We start from the raw sequence: 19,308 nt of genomic DNA on the forward strand, positions 1-19,308 counted from the left end.
TCCCTTGCCCTGCCTGTACTACTACAGGGAAGCCCTTCATCAGACTCTCTGCAGTTAAAAAAAGAGTTCTTTCTGGTTAAACCCTTTTGAGTGGCCTTCTGTTTGCTGCTCAAACCCTGACAGAGGCACGAAGCCTCCTCACTATTCTAGACTATTCTGGACACTATTCTGGACTCACTCTCAAGGCGTCCAACTAGGGGCCCATAGAAACGGACCAGGGGACACCTGGACCACCTGTTTCAGGTGCTGATTAGAAATGCAGGTCCTGGGGCGCCTGGGTGGTGCAGTCGGTTAAGCGTCCGACTTCAGCCAGGTCACGATCTCGCGGTCCGTGAGTTCCAGCCCCGCGTCGGGCTCTGGGCTGATGGCTCAGAGCCTGGAGCCTGTTTCCGATTCTGTGTCTCCCTCTCTGTCTGCCCCTCCCCCGTTTATGCTCTGTCTCTCTCTGTCCCCAAAATAAATAAAGAACGTTGAAAAAAAAATTAAAAAAAAAAATGCAGGTCCTTGGGCCCCAACCCAGAGGCCTGCTAAGAGGATCTTCTGGATGTGGGACTGGGGGAACCTCATTTTGTATGCATTTCCCAGATGATACTGGTACACTTTAAAGCACACAGCAGTTTAGAAACCTGAGTGATTCTTTGTTAATATATTAAATACAGATTCTAGCATCAGGTCTGATAACTATCTATTTTGAAGCAGTGACAAACGTGTATGTGGTCTCTGCAGTGCAGGTGATGTGATATGAAAGGTCTGTGATTTCCACCAGGGCCATATTCCCAGGTCTTGCCAGTGCTGTGGCTTATTGCCTGTATTCTTAGTGGAAGGAAATGCTGAATTTCATTCAGAGACTAGTGAACACAAAGATGCGATTTGTTCTCATCCAGATAAACAAATTGCTGAGTTGTTCTGAGTACTGTCTGGGGGCGGGGGGGTGAGAGGTTCAGACACCGCAGTTTAAGAACCCCTGTCTCACAGGAGGTCTCCATAGAAGGGGATTTGTGACCTGGCACAGGTTAGAGGAGTAAATGTTCCTTATATAAAGGGCAGGAAGTTCCTTACATGAAGAGACCTCTCTTCCTGAGATGCCATGTGACGTGGTGGTTAGGAGCGCGGACTCAGGAGGCAGGTCCCTGGGTTTAAATCCTGCCTCCGGCACCTACTAACTGTGTAATCTGACCCAAGTTACTGAACTTGGTTCCCACCAGTGATGCTGGATTAAACCCAGCGTCCCATCTTGTACCATTATGAGGCCATTGAAGAATGTGTATCTGGTACCCAGTGAGATTCCTCTAAGGCCCACGTGTGCATATGCCCCCACCGGGGCATACACCTGCCCCCAGAACTTTCCCTTAACAAATATTGAGGGGAAATGGCAGTTATTACCCCCACTTTTTTGAGAAACTGACAACCAAAAGAAATAAGTGACTTCCTTTGGGACCTAGGAACCAGTCTCTCAGAGTGGATACCGTGGGAGAGGCTTCTGGGGTAACAGGGATGGGGAGAGACAGACAGAGAAGAACACACAGAGAAACAATGGTTCTTTTCCCACTGAAATCTTTCTCCTGAGATGGCAAATGTCTCATTCCCAAAGCTCCAAAGTAGTCACCCCAGTGCGATGACCTCCAAGAACACTGATCAGCTATTTGGCCATCATGAAATTCAAGTAACATAATTATAGGATGTATGCTAATGGAGCAGGTACATTAACATTCACATTTCCTTTAGCATTTGAGTTCCTGCAAGAGAAACCTTTTGAGTTGGCAGTGGTTTCAAAGACCTTCACCCTTTTCAGTTGACAGTGGTTTCAAAGACCTTCATGGTGCCAACTGACAAAATGACCCTGGGGTTGGGACTCAGAGTTCCTGTTTTGTGTTGGTCTCAACCTACAGACAGTGATTCTGTCCTCTAGGGGTGCCTGGGGCAGCACCTGGTCCCCAGATACCTGTGGGAAGCCCTCACAGACATTTCCCCAGTGGGAGCCAGTGTCATGACCTAACTGGCCCTTGTGGGCCTTTTTTCTTTTTAATTTTTATTTAATTAATTTTTTTTTATTTACATCCTAGTTAGTTAGCATTTAGTGCAACAATGATTTCAGGAGTAAATTCCTTAATGCCCCTTACCCATTTAGCCCATCCCCCCTCCCACAACCCCTCCAAGTAATCCTCTGTTTGTTCTCCATATTTAAGAGTCTCTTATGACCCTTGTGGGTCTTATTATGAATGCAAATCATCCCTCAGGAATGGCAACAACCATCAGGGAACTTTGGAAAACTAAGATTTTATCACTTAGAGGTTCTGGAGGGTCCATGGTATACCAGAGCCACACAGTGAGGGGCATGGTGAGGGAGCACACACCTGGGGCTCTGTCTTCGTTGGAGTTGAGGATGGGATGCCTAGAGTTTCACAGGCTTACTCTCTATTGGTGAATTCAAAGCATAAGAGCGGGAATTAGGATGTGGGAAGAGAGAAGCAGAGTCCCTCATGCAGTAAGTTGTGTAGGTCATCCAGAGCTTTCTAAAGTCAGAACTTCATGGGTGGGGCAGCCTGGCCCCTTATCTAGTTGTGTAGCTGGCAATGTGTTTATTTGAGATAGATGTCTTCTAATTGCATGCCTTTACACTAGTCCCTCTGGTTTTTAGAAAACAGTTGTTTCTATGAGTGGCCCGTCTTGACTGCAAACTGCGTTTCATTCTTTTCATGATCTTCCTTAACCCCCTTCATTCTTGGTTTAATTCGGGCTCTGCCAGAAGCATACTCTGAGACCAGGGTTGGAATGCAAGTTGTTATCCAGGGGCAAAGAGAAACGTCAGTAGTGCAGCAGGAAGTGGGGCAGAGACGGGAGGATCACTAATAAAAGATGGGTCATCAAGCTTGCAACAGTGTGGGCACCTGAAGCTTAGTCACCTGGGGAGCCCAAGGAGACAGAGTGGTTTCTCCACTCCAGGGGCAGGGGAGTTGGGGTACAGATACACCAGCTCCCATCAGTCATTGCGAGAGGGCGCCCAGGGCGTGATAATGCCCTAGCACTTCTTGACCACTTTGTGTAAGGGTAAATCAATGCTCTTTGAACAAATCAAGGCAGATTCTGATGTTCAAGACACTATGGGGTGTTCTAAATTAATAAGGCCTAAAGAATATGATAGGACCAGGGGGCACATAGTCACCTGCTACATTCCTCTTCCCTGATGCCCTTCCCCCCAAATCCTCTTATGCAGAACCCTAGTCTGGCTGGAAGCTCAGAGTCTCCCTCTCTAGTCACTAGGGAGAGTGAGTATTTCCAGGAGAATTACAACTGTAGTGGTGACAGAACCCAGAAGTGACCATGTACGTCAGTCCCACCAAGACATCATGGGGCCATTACATTCAAGCTGTGATGGGGGAGAGGGGTGATTTTTAAAAGAAATACAATTGTTGTTGTTGTATTTTCCAAGTTTACTTGAAGAAACTATCACTTGAAACTATGAAAAATACAGAGAAGGGAAAAGGAAATCTTTTTTTGGTTAATGTTCAAACCATATTCCCCGGGAGGTTTAGAACAATTTCCACCAAGGCCAGAGTTCTATAGATCTTCCTTAGGAATTGATTGTCCAGCACCACCTTCATTGAAATTAAAGACAGCAATGTGAGAGCAGATGATGTAGTAAAAGGAAATTGTCTGTGAAAACCGCTGACTGTAGATGCCACATAAAGCAGCAGGGTTAATGTCGCACTGTTCAGAGACATTTGCCCTCACAATTCAGAAGCCCTTATGTATATTGACATTTCAGCTAGAGCCTGTTCACCTCCATTAAGCCACAGGCCACGGTGATTTCCTGTTACCTTAGGTGCTTCACAGTTTACTATGGCCAGCGTTTCTCTGGTTTTATTAGTCCCAGTCAGCCTTTGAAACCACCTGATGAGATGGTATTTATCTTCCAGAATCCCAGTTTAGTGGCCACTTCCTCTGTGAAGACTTCTCTGGCCCCCTTCGCTAGCCTCGCCTGGCAGAATGAATATCTCCACCCATAATCAGATAGGGAGGCTTGTGGCCACCAGTGGGGGAAACCTGACTAATGGCCATAGAGGCAAATGGGGGTTCATTTTTCATTTTCTCACCCAAGAAGCGGCACAGAGAAAGATGATTCCTGACATTGGATCAGCCCGCGAATGGCATCCTCAGAGCTCTGCCATCCCGTGTGTGCTGCTGTGTATCTTCTTGCTTGTTGTCTCATGGTCATATGATGGCTGCTGCTGCCCCAGACACTACATCCAAGTTGAGAGCTAGAAAAAAAAGGGTCACTTTGTTGCATCCGTGCCTTCTTCTCATTGGTCCGAGCTGTGTCATAGGATCATGGCTAGTTCCAAGGAGACTAGAAAAGCTGCGCATGTTGTCACTCAGAACTTGGAAGTTACTTCTCATTATTGTTGTTTTCACCATAGCTGTTTGTATCATCTTGGCTGTATCTGTTGCCTGTTGCCCTAATAATGCTGTATAACAAATGGCCCGAAAACCTCAGCAACAGGGCCCCCTGGCTGGCTCAGTTGGTAGAGCATGCGATTTTTGATCTCAGGGTCATGAGTTCAAGCCCCACATTGGGTCTGGAGCCTACTTAAAAAACAACAATTAAAACCTTGGTGACATACAACAGTACACGTTTCTTTAGCTTCTGGGTCTTTTGGGTTCAGCTGAACACTGGGGATCAGTTGACCCATGTCTGGGGTTAGCTGCTTGTCAACTGATATCTGGCAGCCTCTGCTAGGACGAGGGTGACTTGGCTCTGCTCCACATGCCCCTTGTCCTCCTGACCCTGCTCTTCATGTCTCTTGTCCTCCTCCGGCAGGCCCGCTGGGGCACAATCTCACAGCATTATTGTTGTCACATGAGGTGCTTGGTCACGCCCAAGCCCCTTTGCTCCTCTGTGTCCGTGTACCCCCCACAGTACTCCCTCTCATAAGTTAACTCAAGCGGATGGTGTGATTGGTCTCATGTTGAAGGCTATGTGAGGTCAGGAGAGTCACTCAAGGTCACCACAACTTGGAAGTGTCAAGTGTGGGATTTGACACGAGGTCCTTTACTCCATCCTGGGCTTCCTCCAAGGCTCCAGGCTACCTCTCTTTCTAAAGGGGACACCAGCTACTCTCTGGGTACCTCCTGATTGGACTCATTCATTTCATATAAACCAGTTCCCTCATTCTGTGCAAGCCCGCCCTGAGACTGGGTGGATATGAATGTGGGAAGAGCATAGTTGCTGCCCTGAAAAAGAAGAGCAGCCAGGTACATGGACTTAAAACATGGCTCACGGTCCAGGCAGCACATAATCAGTGCCAACGTACAGATTCCCACAGGGAGGGCCCTGATAAGTTCCAAGGGAAGTGAAGGCCCTGTGGTTGTGAGCTTGGAGTTGAAACTGAAACAGACCCCTCCTCTCCTCTCCTCTGCAGACACCCCTCACTCATCATTTCCGGAAAACATCCCACATTTGCTTGTTCTGATTGTTGTAGCCAGGCCGGAGGCTCAGATTTCTGGGTGTGCCGCAACAGATCCACCATTCCAGGGATCACCTTGAATATTTTTGAGGGGTTAAGTCTGTCATGTATTTTTTAGTGCACCTTGTAAAAATAATACTACTGAAAAAGAACGTCACCCAGCAATTCCACATCTGGAAGTCTGTCCTAGAAATGCAAAAGGATATATGAGTAAAGGTGTTCACTGTAGCGGTGTTGATGGTCCATTTATTTATAGAGGAAAATGGGAAGCCACTAAAAATAAAGAGGTAACTAGGGTTTACTCCTGCTCATGCTGATCACATTGATACATTTATGTAAATGGTATATTTATATAATCAGAATTGAACTTCTAAAATAAAAATAAATAACAAAGAACATCAGTGGCTCTGACTGGCAACCCCCAGAGGTGGCTGGCTGGGATTCTGAAACTGTCCCTCTCTCTCGTGTGGTTGGAGAAGTGAACTTATTAGTAGGCCAAGTGAACATAGAAGGTGTCGATTGGACAGCAGTTCAGGAACGCCCTCTGTGTGGAACTGGCCTTGGCAGGAAGGCTCAGAGAGTCCTGGGGTCACATCCAAGGCCTGCCATTTGCTAGCCGTGTGTCCTTGGATTCGCTACTGTACTCTTAGAGGTATCTGGGACCTCGGGCCAGTAACACCCTGCCTCCCACAGGAGTTAGAGAAATTATGTGAGTCCCTGTAAAATATCTGGAGTGAGCGTGCCTGGAGTTCCTGGCCCAACATATAGTGGCAAAAATTAATAATATTATTATTAGTCACTATCCCCAATTATAGTATTATATCCTTTGGAAATACAGGAATGGCCAAATTAATACAAAAATGCCTCACTTTAAAACACTCAGGCCAGTTGTACTGATAGTACCATCAATATCAGTAGGCTTCCTGCATCTAAAAGTTGACTTCATACATTTGTTTTGTTCCTTTGTTCTGTTTAGTTTTTGAAACTTATTAGTAGTAGTAATAGAAGACCCATTGTTAGAGCATTTTTAGGTTCACAGCAAAAATGAGCGGAAGGTACTGATTTCCTTATCCTTCCTACTCTGCTACATGCACAGAACCTCCCCCCACCAATACCTTGTTCTATTTTGTTTGCTTTTCCAGTGGGAAACTGATTTCCAGTGGGTAACATGGCAGGAATTAGAGCAGAATTTCTTGTAAGCAAAGTGGCAGGCCAGGAGGTGCTCTGTGGCTGGAAAGGAGCCCCATCGTCTGGCAGACCCCTCCAGATGTCCAGAGGTGCCTTGCCACACAGGGTGCCTGATCGAGGCAGGGGCCTCACACTGCCTTGTGCATGAGAACTAATGTGGCTTTCAGTAGCCATCACCCTTGAAATCACAGAGAGCCTGGAAGATCTATTCATTTCCCAACCCATTCCAAGTGTTGATTTGCAATATGTTAGATGAAGTTTCTAGCCTCACGACAGGATCGATACGTAATATTGGAACATAGTCTTAGAAAGATGGTTTATGGACTTGGCTATTTCAGTGAGTTGAGTATGGCAGCTAGAGACAGTTTATTTAGATCTTGGTTAATTCACAAATGTACAATTCTGTATTCCAATTACTACATTTGGCTGTTCTTTCAAAGATAATGATAAAGCCTGCGCATCATTGGATCAGCCAAGCCATACAGCAAAAGAGGGTTTGAGTCCACTGAAATTTGGGAGTGTATATTCTGACTCATCCACAAGATGTAAATAAAGCATTAACTTTGTAAAAATTGACATTTTCTTCCCCCCAAATCCACAGACAAATAATTTTGTACAGATTATGAATAGACCAATCAATGAAAGTTATTTTTAAGGTGTCTCTGCATGCCAGACATCCCAGGCTCCTTGGAGATTAGAAAACTATAAGACAGAGTCCTTGCTCTAAAATCTCCACCACCTGCAAAATTCACACAAGAAATACAAATTCAAGGTGGACATATCAGAAAATATAGATAGGAATTATAAAAACAGAGTCATATCAACAGAGGGAAAAACTACTTTAATGTGTGGTCTTACAAACTCTTATATGCAAATATACTTGCACAAGTGTGTGCGTGTGCGTGTGTGTATGCCTTAACACATACATAATAACAAAAAAGATTGTACACATTATTTTATAATATTTCTCATTTAGCAGTGTATAGTAAATGCCTTTTCTTGTCATTAACTGTGGACTTAAATCATCTCTTTTAGCAGGATTTCATCGATTGATGAACCATGGTTTATATAACCCATCTCCTGTGGTATATTGTGTTGGGTTTTGATAATTTATTATAGGCAGCACTTTGGAATGAATATGTTTTCATTCACTCGTCTGATAATTCCACAGAATCAAGTGTTAAGATGTTTTTTAGAATCTTACAGTCTGGTTGGAGAGCCCAAACACCTATGTGTGAAAAGGAAAAATGAGTTCATAAAGAGGGGGAGGGATGGCTAAATTGGTGCCACAGCCAAGAGTCAGAGGCCAGAGAGATCATTTCATGCTCGGGCTGCTACAAAAAGCTTCATGAAGGACAGCTGTAAGTGACAGAAATCCCGTTCAAGTCATCATAAGTGTAAAAGGCATGTTATTAGTTCATGAAATTGGAAAGTCCACCTCGATTTCAGGGGTGAGCTGGGTCCAGAGTTCATGGGGTGTCATTGAACACCATTTTGTGCGTGTGTCTGTGTGTGTGTGTCTGTGTGTGTGTGTGTCAGTCTGTCTGTCCCGTCTCTTGGTTGGGCTTCTTACTGTATGAACTACATTCTCCAGCAAGCTCCCTCTGTATGGCAGCTGCCTCCGGACTCAGGCAGTGTTTGTATCTCATAAGCAGAGAGCCCTCCTCTTCCAGCTTCTCTGTCAGTCCCTCAGTGGCCCCCTTGCAGACCTTTTGCTCACCCACTACTGCATGACAGAGAATGGGGTGTCCTGGTGGCTAGCCTGGGTCATGTGCCTGTGCCCTGTGCTGACGGGTATGGGGAATGTGTGACTGAAGGTCTGTGCAGTGGAGCAATTCTCAAAAGGAAAAGATGTTGAGAGATCAAAACATGAAAGCATGTCACTGCTGAGATGCTGGAACTTGAAAGATGAGCAGCTATACCCATTTGATGCTTTGGGCTGCAAGTAACAGGAAAACTCCCAAATCAAACTGGCCGAAATGCTCTATTACAAAATCTGGAGGCAGGTATGCTTTAGTACCACATGCCCAACAACTTGGTAATGCCATTAAGTTGACTCAGGGTCAACTTCCTTTCAAGTCCCATTTCCCTCAATATAGCTGCCAGGGGGCAACCAGGACCCCCAGCCCATAACCAGCACCAGAGGGTGAAAAATGGATGCCACTGGCAAGGACTATAAAACCTTTCCTACAATTTCATTGGATCAGCCCAGGTCACATGTCCGCTCCTGAACCAGTAGCCATCAGTGGGAAATACTGCACACTGATTGGCCAGTCAGTTCTACTCCTAGAGGAAAGGGTGGGGTCACCTTCCCATGGGTTATGGTGGATATTGGGATGAAATTGGGGTCCCATTAGAAAGGAGTGGAGGATGGATGCTAGGTGGTCAACCAATGATGGAATCCAAATAAAATTTCATCAATTAGAGAGGAAACTTGGGGTTAAATGGGTGATTTATGCCCAGGAGGTTAGAATTCCAGGGTGTTTCCTGGTTTTCGCTGACAGGAAGCAAGATTATGGAGCCTGTCCTGTAGGAAACAGCAGAGTGAATGACCTCAGTTAGAAGTATTCATGTGTTTATTCCTTCATTGCACATATATTTTTTGAGCACCTGCTATGCGCCAGGCCCTGTGCCCTGTATTAGGGACAAATAAGACAGATAAAGTTCATATCCTTGTGGACTTCTAGTGAGGGAGACAGACAATAAACAAATTAATTTAACATATAATATGTCATGAAAAATCAGGATAAGGTGAATAGAGAGAAATGGGAGGGAGGGGAGTCCAAGGCCTCTTGCTTAGGTTGACATTGAACCAGGGACTTGAAGGACATGATGGAATGATCCAAGGTCATCTGAGGGAAGTATGTTTGGGGCACAGGGAACAGCAGGTGCAAAGGCCCTGAGGCAGTCATCCATAGTACATTTGGTGGACAAGGAAGAGAGTGGTAGATGATGAGGTCAGAGAGGAGCGGTGATATAATGGAGGGCCTCCCAAGCACTACAGTTTTTGTACTTTGAGTAAGATGTTGAGTCCATGATGTCAGAGAGTGTTATTGATGTAGAGGGTGTCCAGACCTCACCCCGTGGCTCTGCTTTGACTCTGACTTTAACCCCTTTTTTCCTCTCTTCCAGGCCATGTACATGTTTTACGCACTGGCCATTGTGTGTGATGACTTCTTTGTCCCCTCCTTGGAAAAGATCTGTGAGGTACGTGCCCTGTATTCTGAGCATGTCTGAGTAGGTCATCTAACAGTGTTGCTCCAGCCTCCTTCAACAAGGTCCTGGGAAACCCTCCTGGCACCCCCGCCCCTGGAGGGGGGAACACCAGGCATCAGCATGCTTCTGAGCAATGAACAGTATTAGCCCAAAAGCTCCAACAGCCTGCTTAAAATGTCAGGGTACCGACCCGTAGTTGGCCTTTAACCCAAACGACCAGCACTCCCTGCTCCTTTTAGAGGCAACTCATGGTGCTATTTGTGTTCGACTTTGCCTGTTTTCTTTTCCACTTTTTTAAAGCATATTTATTTATTTTGAGAGAGAGAGAGTGCAAGCATGGGAGAGGCAGAGGGAGAGAGAGAGAGCAGAGCCTGATACAGGGCTTGAACTCCCAAACCGTGAGATTACGACCTGAGCTGTAATCAAGAGTCAGACGCTAAACCAGCTGAGCCACCCCGGTGCCCCTTCTTTTCCTCTTTTAAATCCTGCTCCTCCTTTCTCTCTCTGTGCCCCTCGTCGTCCTCTCCTCAGTTTCCTTCTGCTCCCATGACTCTCTCTTGTGGGGTCCTCACAGTGTGCTAAATCTTCATCTACACCCCTCCATGACCCTTCCTCTCTGCACATGTACAGAAATGCTCCAAGCAGAGACCCAAAAAGCGAGAAGATGAAAGCACTGGCCACAGAGAAAAGGATAGGGACTCTGTTCGAAATCAGCCCAGTGAACACCAGGTTGAAGACCAAGTTAAATCCCGTTCATCAGAAGATATTCAGCGTATTTAGAACACTTTCATTCTCTCTCCTCTTTCATTTCCTTGTCTGTTCTGAAATGTAGTTTCCTTTATCTGGAAGCTTTCCACTTTATTTTATTTTTAATTCAGAATCCTGTTTTCAGAAAGGATCTCTCCCAGACACACCTCCCATCTGGGACTCGTTTCTTCATGTCGTTCTCAGATTTTGTCATCCTTCCCCTTCCCTTCCCGCCCATGTGTCTGATTCATTAGTTCTTGGGGGGGGGGGTAAGGGGGGCAGCAGAGGACACAAGCTGCATTTCTGTTAAGTTCCCAGGTGGATGCTGAGGCTGTTGGTCCAGAAACCACACTTTGAGACCAATAACTTAAGTAGCTTCTTCTACATCCTGGAAGTCTCTTTGGTTTTTGTACTGAAAAAATTAATTAATTAATTAATTAATTAATTAATTAATTAATTAAATAGATAAATAAATAAATAAATAAATAGAAGAGAATCTTTCCACAGGAACCCTGGAGGGGCCCTGGGAGTGGTTCCTTTATTCGGTGGAAGTAGAAGGAAATGATAAGGTTGCATCTTAGATGGACAGAGGGCACGTGTGGAAGTCCTTTGTCCAAAGTGATGTAACCGGAATACGGGTCACCTTATGTAGCAGGAGAGGAAGTGCACCTGTAACTGGGGTCATTTGTGATCTCTGAAATACCACCGCTTGGTGCTCTATTCATTATGCACAGAAGAGTAGTCTCTTTCCCACATGACTTTTTTTTTTATAGCAGATTTAAGAGCCTGTTCTAGAAATGTACATATTCTTGTCAGAATGTTTTCTACTCAGGAGAGATGAAATCCATAGCACTGGCAAGCACACCCCCTGGGGAAGGAAATGAGATGAAATACAGCATGGCCCTTGCCATCCAGGGGCTGTGGGGTGCAGAGCAGCTCCAGGGTGATACAAACCGGGAGTGCTGGAGGAAGTGCTGGGAAGTTGGAAAGTACAGAGAGAGGAAAGGGGAGGGGGAGCTTGATTGGGCCACAGGGGTCAGGAAAGGGCTTGTGCAGGGAGCAGTACTGGACCAGCCCTTGGAGGGATTTTTCACATTTGGAGGCAACACCTTTCAAGGAAGGATTTGTGCAAAGAAGAGTCTGAGCCCCAGGACCAAGAGAGGAGAGCCCAGGGCTGGAATCGGCACATGGGGAATCCTGAGGAATGTGAGGCTAGGGCATCAATAGTTACCGGGGCTCAGGAGGGAGCTGGGAAGGCTTTTGATGGATAGAGGCACCCAGAGGCAGAAGATCTCGCACCCCTAGCTGATGATTCTAAGCATCCAGAGAGATGTTGCCAGGGCCCAGGTGAATTAGGGATAAAAGAGGGGGAGATGGAAGGAGACCTGGAGGAAGATGCAAACTCAGTGGATGAGAGAGACAGGAACCGGAGGTGAGCTCAAGGTGTGGACTCCACAGTCAATGCCCCAGCAGGGGCTCTGAGCTGGAATGGACACAGGCTCAGGCTCATGGCAAGTCTTGGCAGACCACCACGTGGCGTGAGCTCTGTGTTAGGTTACCTTCTGGAACTCCCTGCCTTGGGGACTCACCTGCACCCCTCACAGCCACACCTTTCAGCTTGAGGTATCAGTACCTCCATCTTATACTCTTCTCAGAACCCCATGTGCGGCGGAGCTGTTCAGTCCTGAGTGAGGGATCCCCAGGATTCCAGATCACAGTGCTCCATTAGGGCCCCCACTGCAGCCTGTTGCTGGCCAGTGGAGCCAGTGGCCTAGGCCGAGCCCATGCTGCCCCTCCATGGCTGATCAGGGAAGTGCAGCTGTCCGTGCCGGTGCGAAGAGGGACTGACTAGCATCTCCTAGCTGGGACCCAAGAGAGAACTGGCTATTTACTGACAGCCAGCTGCTAACATTCTGGGTCATGATGGAATGCAGAAAGGCTAAACCAGCCTCTAATATGTATTTTTCTTGTCTTCTTGCAAATCACTTTTTGGATTAACAGACAGTGATTGTATAGGACATCTTGGCAGGGTATCATTCTTCCCACCCAGCCTCAACGCCACCCCGCATTCTCCCTACCTCAGGGCTTCAAGACTGCATTAATGATGAAGGATGGGTTTCAGGAGGGTGACCCCTCCACCCTCAAAGCTGCTGTATCCTTCTAGAATCAAGACTTGCAAGCTGATTGCCATGAGCCTCATTTTAGCCCGAGAGAGGCATGGTATTGAAACAAATCAATTTTTTGCATAAAAATGTGGATTTGGCCATCTCTTAAGCAATAAAGATACTTGGCAACATGGTGGGAGGTGGGTGGCATACCCTTTAGAAAGGAGGCAGATGTCCACCATACCTCACATCAGCCCACCCTATACCCCCTGTTACTTACACAGAACTGGGAGCTTCTAGGTTAGAAATTCTTAGATCTTGTCAAGAGCCTTTAACTCACAGAAACATGCAGCCCCCTCCCTCATCCTGTCCCCTTGAGGAGGACGGCCAGGTGTGGCCCAGCAGGGGATGTGCAGGAAAGACCAAGCTCAGGATGGATGGGAGGACCTGAGCTTGAGACCTTGGGAGTCATCGGTGGCCTCTGTTCCCTGGGGAATCCTGACTCATCTATGCTTTGTCCTTGCTCCTCTGTAGCGCCTGCACCTCAGTGAAGATGTAGCTGGAGCCACGTTCATGGCAGCAGGGAGTTCGGCCCCAGAACTGTTCACATCCGTCATAGGTAGGTGATGACCCAGGGACATCTAAGCCCTGCCTTCTCTTAAGGACAAGGGCTGTGGGGACAGACAGCCTTCCAGTGGGTTGGCTAATAAGAGATAAGAATCTCAAGACCCCAAGGAGCAGAACACCCCCTTCCCACCTACTGTGTTTGCTGTTATTTTTTTGAAGTGATGCTTTCACTTTGCATGAAGGTGTCCCAGATCCTGTGGCAATGGGCCTGTGGAAGAGTCCCTAATGCAGATTTTAAAACTCTCTCCCCCCCTTGGCTATTTTCTGTGGACCCTGAGAACAGTCTAGCACTTCTGAAAACTCTCCCACACCCACGTCAGAATTGAACCAGCCACAACAGCCAGGCTGACATCAGGTCTCTTTCAGGGGTCTTCATCACCAAGGGTGACGTGGGAGTTGGGACCATCGTGGGCTCTGCAGTGTTCAATATCCTGTGCATCATTGGTGTCTGCGGGCTCTTTGCTGGGCAGGTAAGACTGACAGCAGAAGGTGGCATGGGGTTGGAGGGGACAGCACGGGAGGCGAGGCACGGGCCTGTCTTGCTGGAGCACCACCAACACGGGCCAGTGGTCTCGGGCAGCAGTAACGTTGGGTCTCATGCCAGGAGGCTGGCCCAACTTGAACTGGAAAGTGTCTGGCACCATTATTTGGTCTCCATGTTGATGGAGTAGAGAGCACCCAGATCCACATAAGTAATTAACTAGCCTGAAGGTGCAGGCTACAAATCTGAACGTGTCAAACTCATTTTGAATGTCACGATCTGAACTGGAATGACCTAAAACAATTTAAGATATGGCTTTGACTCCATGGCAATAGAGTAAATAAGAGTGGGGGAAGGGAGAGAGAGAGACAGAGACGGGAAATGATAGTTTTTTTTCTGCTAAAACCATTTGCTGTCATCACAGCATAGGACAGTTTTGCTATAGCCATCAAACAGTTTATTTACATGTTGACTTAGCTTGCTTTTGGCGTCACAAGGGGCTTTGCATGCCTGCATTTTATCTTTGGAGACTGTTCCACTCCAGGGAGTGTCATGGGGTCTGGTATCTGTTTTGGAAAGCCTTGGGAAGACACCCAAGAAGTCAGCCAAGTGCGAGGCTCTCTGGCAGTTGGGACAGTGCCACAGCTCCCAAGGGTCTGCCAGCTTCGCTGTCCTAGTTCCCTCCTAGGAATTTTGTTCAGGAACAGCACGATCCTGAGCTCTGCCCAAACACACTTTAAACATCTTCTAGGAAAAGCACCTTCGAGAAGCCCATTGACAGCACTCTGCTTGCAATATTGAGGAGCTTGGTGATGCTAACCAGCTGCCTCACTGTGGGGGCCACAGGCTCTACTGGAGGTGGTGGGCTGGTTTGAAGGGCTAAGGAACACTCCTTTGAACCTTCTTTCACACCCTTTTTAAGGCCCCTCTGTTGTCTAGTCAGACGGCCAGGGGCTCCCACCCTGCCCATCTCTCTAATGCAGACTGGAGAGCCTCTGCAGGAGGCCCATGGCACAGCATTGCTGTTCTCCACTGCCTGTTTCTAACTGCTGTCATTTCATGCCAGTGATTTGTCCGGGTTGCCTAGTGGGCTTGCTGCTTGTGGGTGACAGGCAGAGGGACACGTCGATCTCATCAGGAATTAGCTCCAGAGCCCCAAGTGAAGGGTACTTCTGGAGCTCCTGGACAGCTGTGTCCACACGTGGTGATTGAGCTCTCCCCAACTCGATAGGCTGACATGTTCTTTTTTCTCACCCTTTTGATCCATCATGTCTGACCTTAGATTCTGTGGACCCACAATCTGATGCTTTTTAGACCTCTTATAAATATAGTTAGTGCAAAAAAAAAAAAAAATCACCCAAAACAAAACAAAAAAAACGAGTCTCCATCCACGCCTTCAGTGCTGTTTGCACTTCCCTGGATCTCGTCTGTGTCCGCCGTCTTCTTGTTGCCCTCCGGAGATGAATAGTCACATCCTGCAGAAGAAGCTGTTGCCATTCACACTCTCTTAATTAGCATTGTCACCATTAGCAGTATGATCATTAGGCTGGCCGTTATTCGTGTTGTCATTAGTTCATTAGTCATTTGTACCTGCCGCCTGATGGAAAGGCAAGCCCAAAGGGGGAGAAGCAATGTAAAGAAATGAAACAAGTGACTAGGAAGTATCTAGTAAATGCCATGCAACTAATTACATATGAAGTGGCTTGGATTCACTTGTATTCATAATTTATTAGCAATGCAGTTAATCACTGGCTTGGTGAGGATGCCTGCTTGGAAGGCAGATTGCTTCCTGAACTTTAGCATGTGCCGGTATCAGTCGCTTTACTCCCTCTGGAAGGTCTTTGCCAAGCTCGTCTCACAGCCCTGCACCATCATGGAGAGAAGAACCCACCACAACCTTGTAGCCCACAGGATGATTCTGGGTGCTGGCACCTCCTTCTGCTTTTTCTTGTCTCCTGCCCACTTGGAGGTTGCCGAGACAATCCACCTCTCTTCCTCAGGAGTTTGTGGAGTCCCTGAAGTCTTTGCAGAGGGAGAAGTATTCTGTTTTAGAAAGAACGTGGGCCCAGGAACAGGACTGGCCAGGGTTTGAATCCTGACGCTGCCATTTGCTGGCTGTGAAATCTTGGAGAAGAGACTTTATCGCTCCTCTGAGCCTGTTTTCAAATCTATGGAGCGGGTGGGTGTAAGCCCACCTACCACCTAGCATCACCATAAGGATGAAACGTTAACATGTTTATCATTAAGCAGGAGTCGGCCCACATGGTAAATGCTCAATAAAAGACACCATTATCAGCTCTCAGAAGAGCCATGAGGTCCTCACCTCCAAATCCCACCTTACGTCACTGTGGTAATTTGACTGAGAAGTTGATGGGATCAACTAACTAGTGGAACAGCCATGGGATACCAGGTAGGGAAGGAAGGGAAGGTCAAGGAGAAGGTCTTCTACACGAAAACCAAAATGAAGAGATGTTGATCAAAAAACGATCTCAGAGGACTGGTCCTCGTCTCTGTGCTGTCTGATCAGCGGGAGGGAAAGAAAAACTGTGAGAAATGAACATTCCCTTACATATTGAGAAACAAACATTCCCAGGTGATGCAGCCAGTGCAGCGGAACATTACAGCAAGGGCTGGATATTGGGGATTGAACTGATTAATAAATCCAGTCATGGGTCTCACTTAGCATGGTTATTTATGTGGCTCCACACTTTCATTTGGCTGGGAGAACTCCCCGCCAGTGCCCGTGGGCCTCTCTCTAATGTATTCCGGCCTGAAGGGCTGCTCATGACCAAGTCTGTTACTCCTCTGAAATCCAAGTAATTAAGCAGTAAGGTTTGAGTTCCTGTCTCAATTAGGGTTCTGATGAATTCGATGTAATTAAATGTCTGCCGTATTTGCAGTTTGCAAACATACCCAGTGCTTTGGTGTTCGCCTAAGGTGCTTTTGGGAGTTTTGTGGGACAAGAGGAAAATTGCTTCTGCGAGAGTGGTTTATAGAGCGGTTGTTGGCATCCCCACAAGACATTTACAGGGCTGTGGTCCTACAAGTTTTCTTTATTTAAAAACAAAACATAATAAGAGCGAGAACACTAAGCTCTGGATGCAACATACTAATGCATTTTGCATATTGTGTTGCAAGAACTTCATGCCAGTTTTGTGAAACAATGTACTTATGAATTTAAATCCACCATCCGGAGCATGTTAGGCTTTAAAGACAAAACCACAGAGAGTAAACAGTTTAAGTGCATCCCAAATTAGGACGCTCATATTCCGGTTATTCCAGGCTGGCACATGGCTCCGGTTTATAATAAAGAATTCCAGCATCAGCCCTCCTTGTATTCTCGAAGTGTGCCTGCTGTTCTCCGGCGAGGTCCATCTAACCTTCGCTGATTTCACCTTTCTCTGTTAACGCCCTGTCCATGCTGGCCCTACACGCAAACCCGAGCAGCACCCAGAGGTTGCACATTTGACTTGACACTTGCCTTCAGTTGGATTTCTGCAGGAGAATCTGAGCAGTGATTCAAAGGCAGGTAGTTTATCTGAAAGGGGATCCCAGGACATGCCAGACAGGAGGAAGTGAGACCAAGAAGACAAAGTAGCCAAGGAAAGTGTGTTACCAAGTAAGTTACCACTGTGAGCAGCTGGGATTTACTTCTGGGGGAATGGATGACTGTATAGAACACAGGTCCCTGAGGTATCCAACCCAAGGGGGGAGGGAGCTGGGGCATTTATCCACCAACCTCCGCCAATCGTTGGTAAAGACTGCTCCTGCTGGACATGGGCAGGATGGACTTTGGAGCCCAGGGAGAACCCCCAAGGTAAGAGGCCTAGAGGCTGGGCCCTAGAAGGACCCAAAATGGTAAAAGTAGGGAGACAGGAGTGAACTCATAAAGCATTTGCTACAAACTTGACTAAGCCTTTAAAAATAAACCACCTGCAGGGTCTCATTCTCAGCTCCCCTGGATGAAACACAAGCTTTAGCATTAGGCTGACTATTAAGAGTTCAAGGCCAGGACATCCTGCATTTAGGGAATTTCCTCTAGTGTTAAAAATAACAACTACCATTCTAGGTACTTGCTGCTTCCAGTTAGGACACAGAAGGCCTTAGCTCCCATGGGAACACCAAAAAGCAGTCTGGATAATACAAAAATCATACTTGTATATAGGATATCAGAGAATAATGGAGGCAGGAGAGACTTGATGAACTGTTTTCCAGAGAGAGGAGCCCTTTGTAAGGGAGCTGAGTCCTGGCAGGTCTGGATGCAGGGAGGACAGACGGCTGTGAAGATCCAGAACTTTGCCGGGTGGAGATAAGCCAACTGAGCTACTGGCAGTGCCGGAGACAGCTGGGATGTCCTGGAGTTTGTCACATACGAAGACTGTCACAAACAATAATAATTTGCTCGACGGAGGACACTGGTCCTCTCCACCCCACTCCAAATTTTCTGGGAAAACAGAAGTGAAGGCAGGACTGAGAAGCAGAAAGAAACCATCCTGTCTTCACCGTCTCTCACATTCTCCCAATACCCAAAATCAAGGAATCCCAAATCCAACCCTGAGAACTAGGAGACTAGCCCTTCCTTCAGAAGCTGGGGGTGGGAGGTAGGGCAGACCACAGGTGGCCCACCGCTCAGTCCCCATCAAATGAGATCTGAATAATCACCTCCTTGTTTTAGCTTACCAGTGAGAGCAGACATGAAATTTCTGGGAGGGGAAACATCAGTAGTATTCTTCAGTTCTCACCCTTCTTCTGTATATAATTTCCAGGATGCAATAATAAAATCCAAAGCCTGTGAGGAGGCAGGAATAGGGCTCATAACCACGGAAAGCAGCAGCAGAAACAAGCCACAGATGATACAGATACAAGAATTAGTAGAAAAGAATTTAAAACATCTATCTTAAATGGGGACAGATGGGAAAAATAAATGAATGGATGGGTAATTTCAGCACAGAAATGGAAAAAAAAATTAAAAACCCAGATCGAAACTGTTTATCAAAAAGAAAAGAAACCAATCCCAGCCATCATTTTTTAAGCATGCAGGCACTACAATGTGCCTTATAAATATTCGTAGAAATACACCTGTGACATTTAAAGACTGTATTGTCCTCATTTACAGCAAGGAAGCAGGTACCCAGGTACAGGAGAGGCTACCTTGAGGTGGTGAAGTGTGGTTGGAGCCCAGATCTGCTGCCTGTAAAATCCATTCTCTCTCTTCATGGGGAGCCTAGGACTTAAAACTCCCAGATGTTGTTATTGCATTATTATGATGATTTCTAGCATTTATGTGTTCTTTAGAAGTGTGGAGTGTAGGAGCTGGGGGCAATGCAAAGAATGGACCTGTCAGCACAATGGTGATGGTCCAGGATGGGTGAGCCCAACCAGTACTCAGCTAGAAGCTTCTCTTATAATCAGATGGCATCATCTACCGCCTGACTTTCACTTTCACAAAACAGAGGATTCTAGCTAATAAACACAGTGA

The 19,308-nt window shown here is 46.7% G+C and overlaps 1 protein-coding gene across 2 annotated transcripts in view; it reads left to right on the forward strand.

Annotated features, from left to right (window-relative positions):
* SLC24A3 (solute carrier family 24 member 3) overlaps window positions 1-19,308 on the forward strand; it is a 484,427-nt gene that overhangs the window by 334,845 nt on the left and 130,274 nt on the right. For both annotated transcript variants that reach the window (XM_045053924.1, XM_023251502.2), the window contains exons 4-6: window positions 9,786-9,860; window positions 13,256-13,340; window positions 13,715-13,818. In XM_045053924.1, coding sequence (XP_044909859.1) covers window positions 9,786-9,860; window positions 13,256-13,340; window positions 13,715-13,818 — 264 coding nt within the window. The remainder of the gene's footprint in view (window positions 1-9,785; window positions 9,861-13,255; window positions 13,341-13,714; window positions 13,819-19,308) is intronic.

This window comes from Felis catus, chromosome A3, assembly GCF_018350175.1.
Source record: "Felis catus isolate Fca126 chromosome A3, F.catus_Fca126_mat1.0, whole genome shotgun sequence".
Classification (NCBI taxonomy): Eukaryota; Metazoa; Chordata; class Mammalia; order Carnivora; family Felidae; genus Felis; species Felis catus.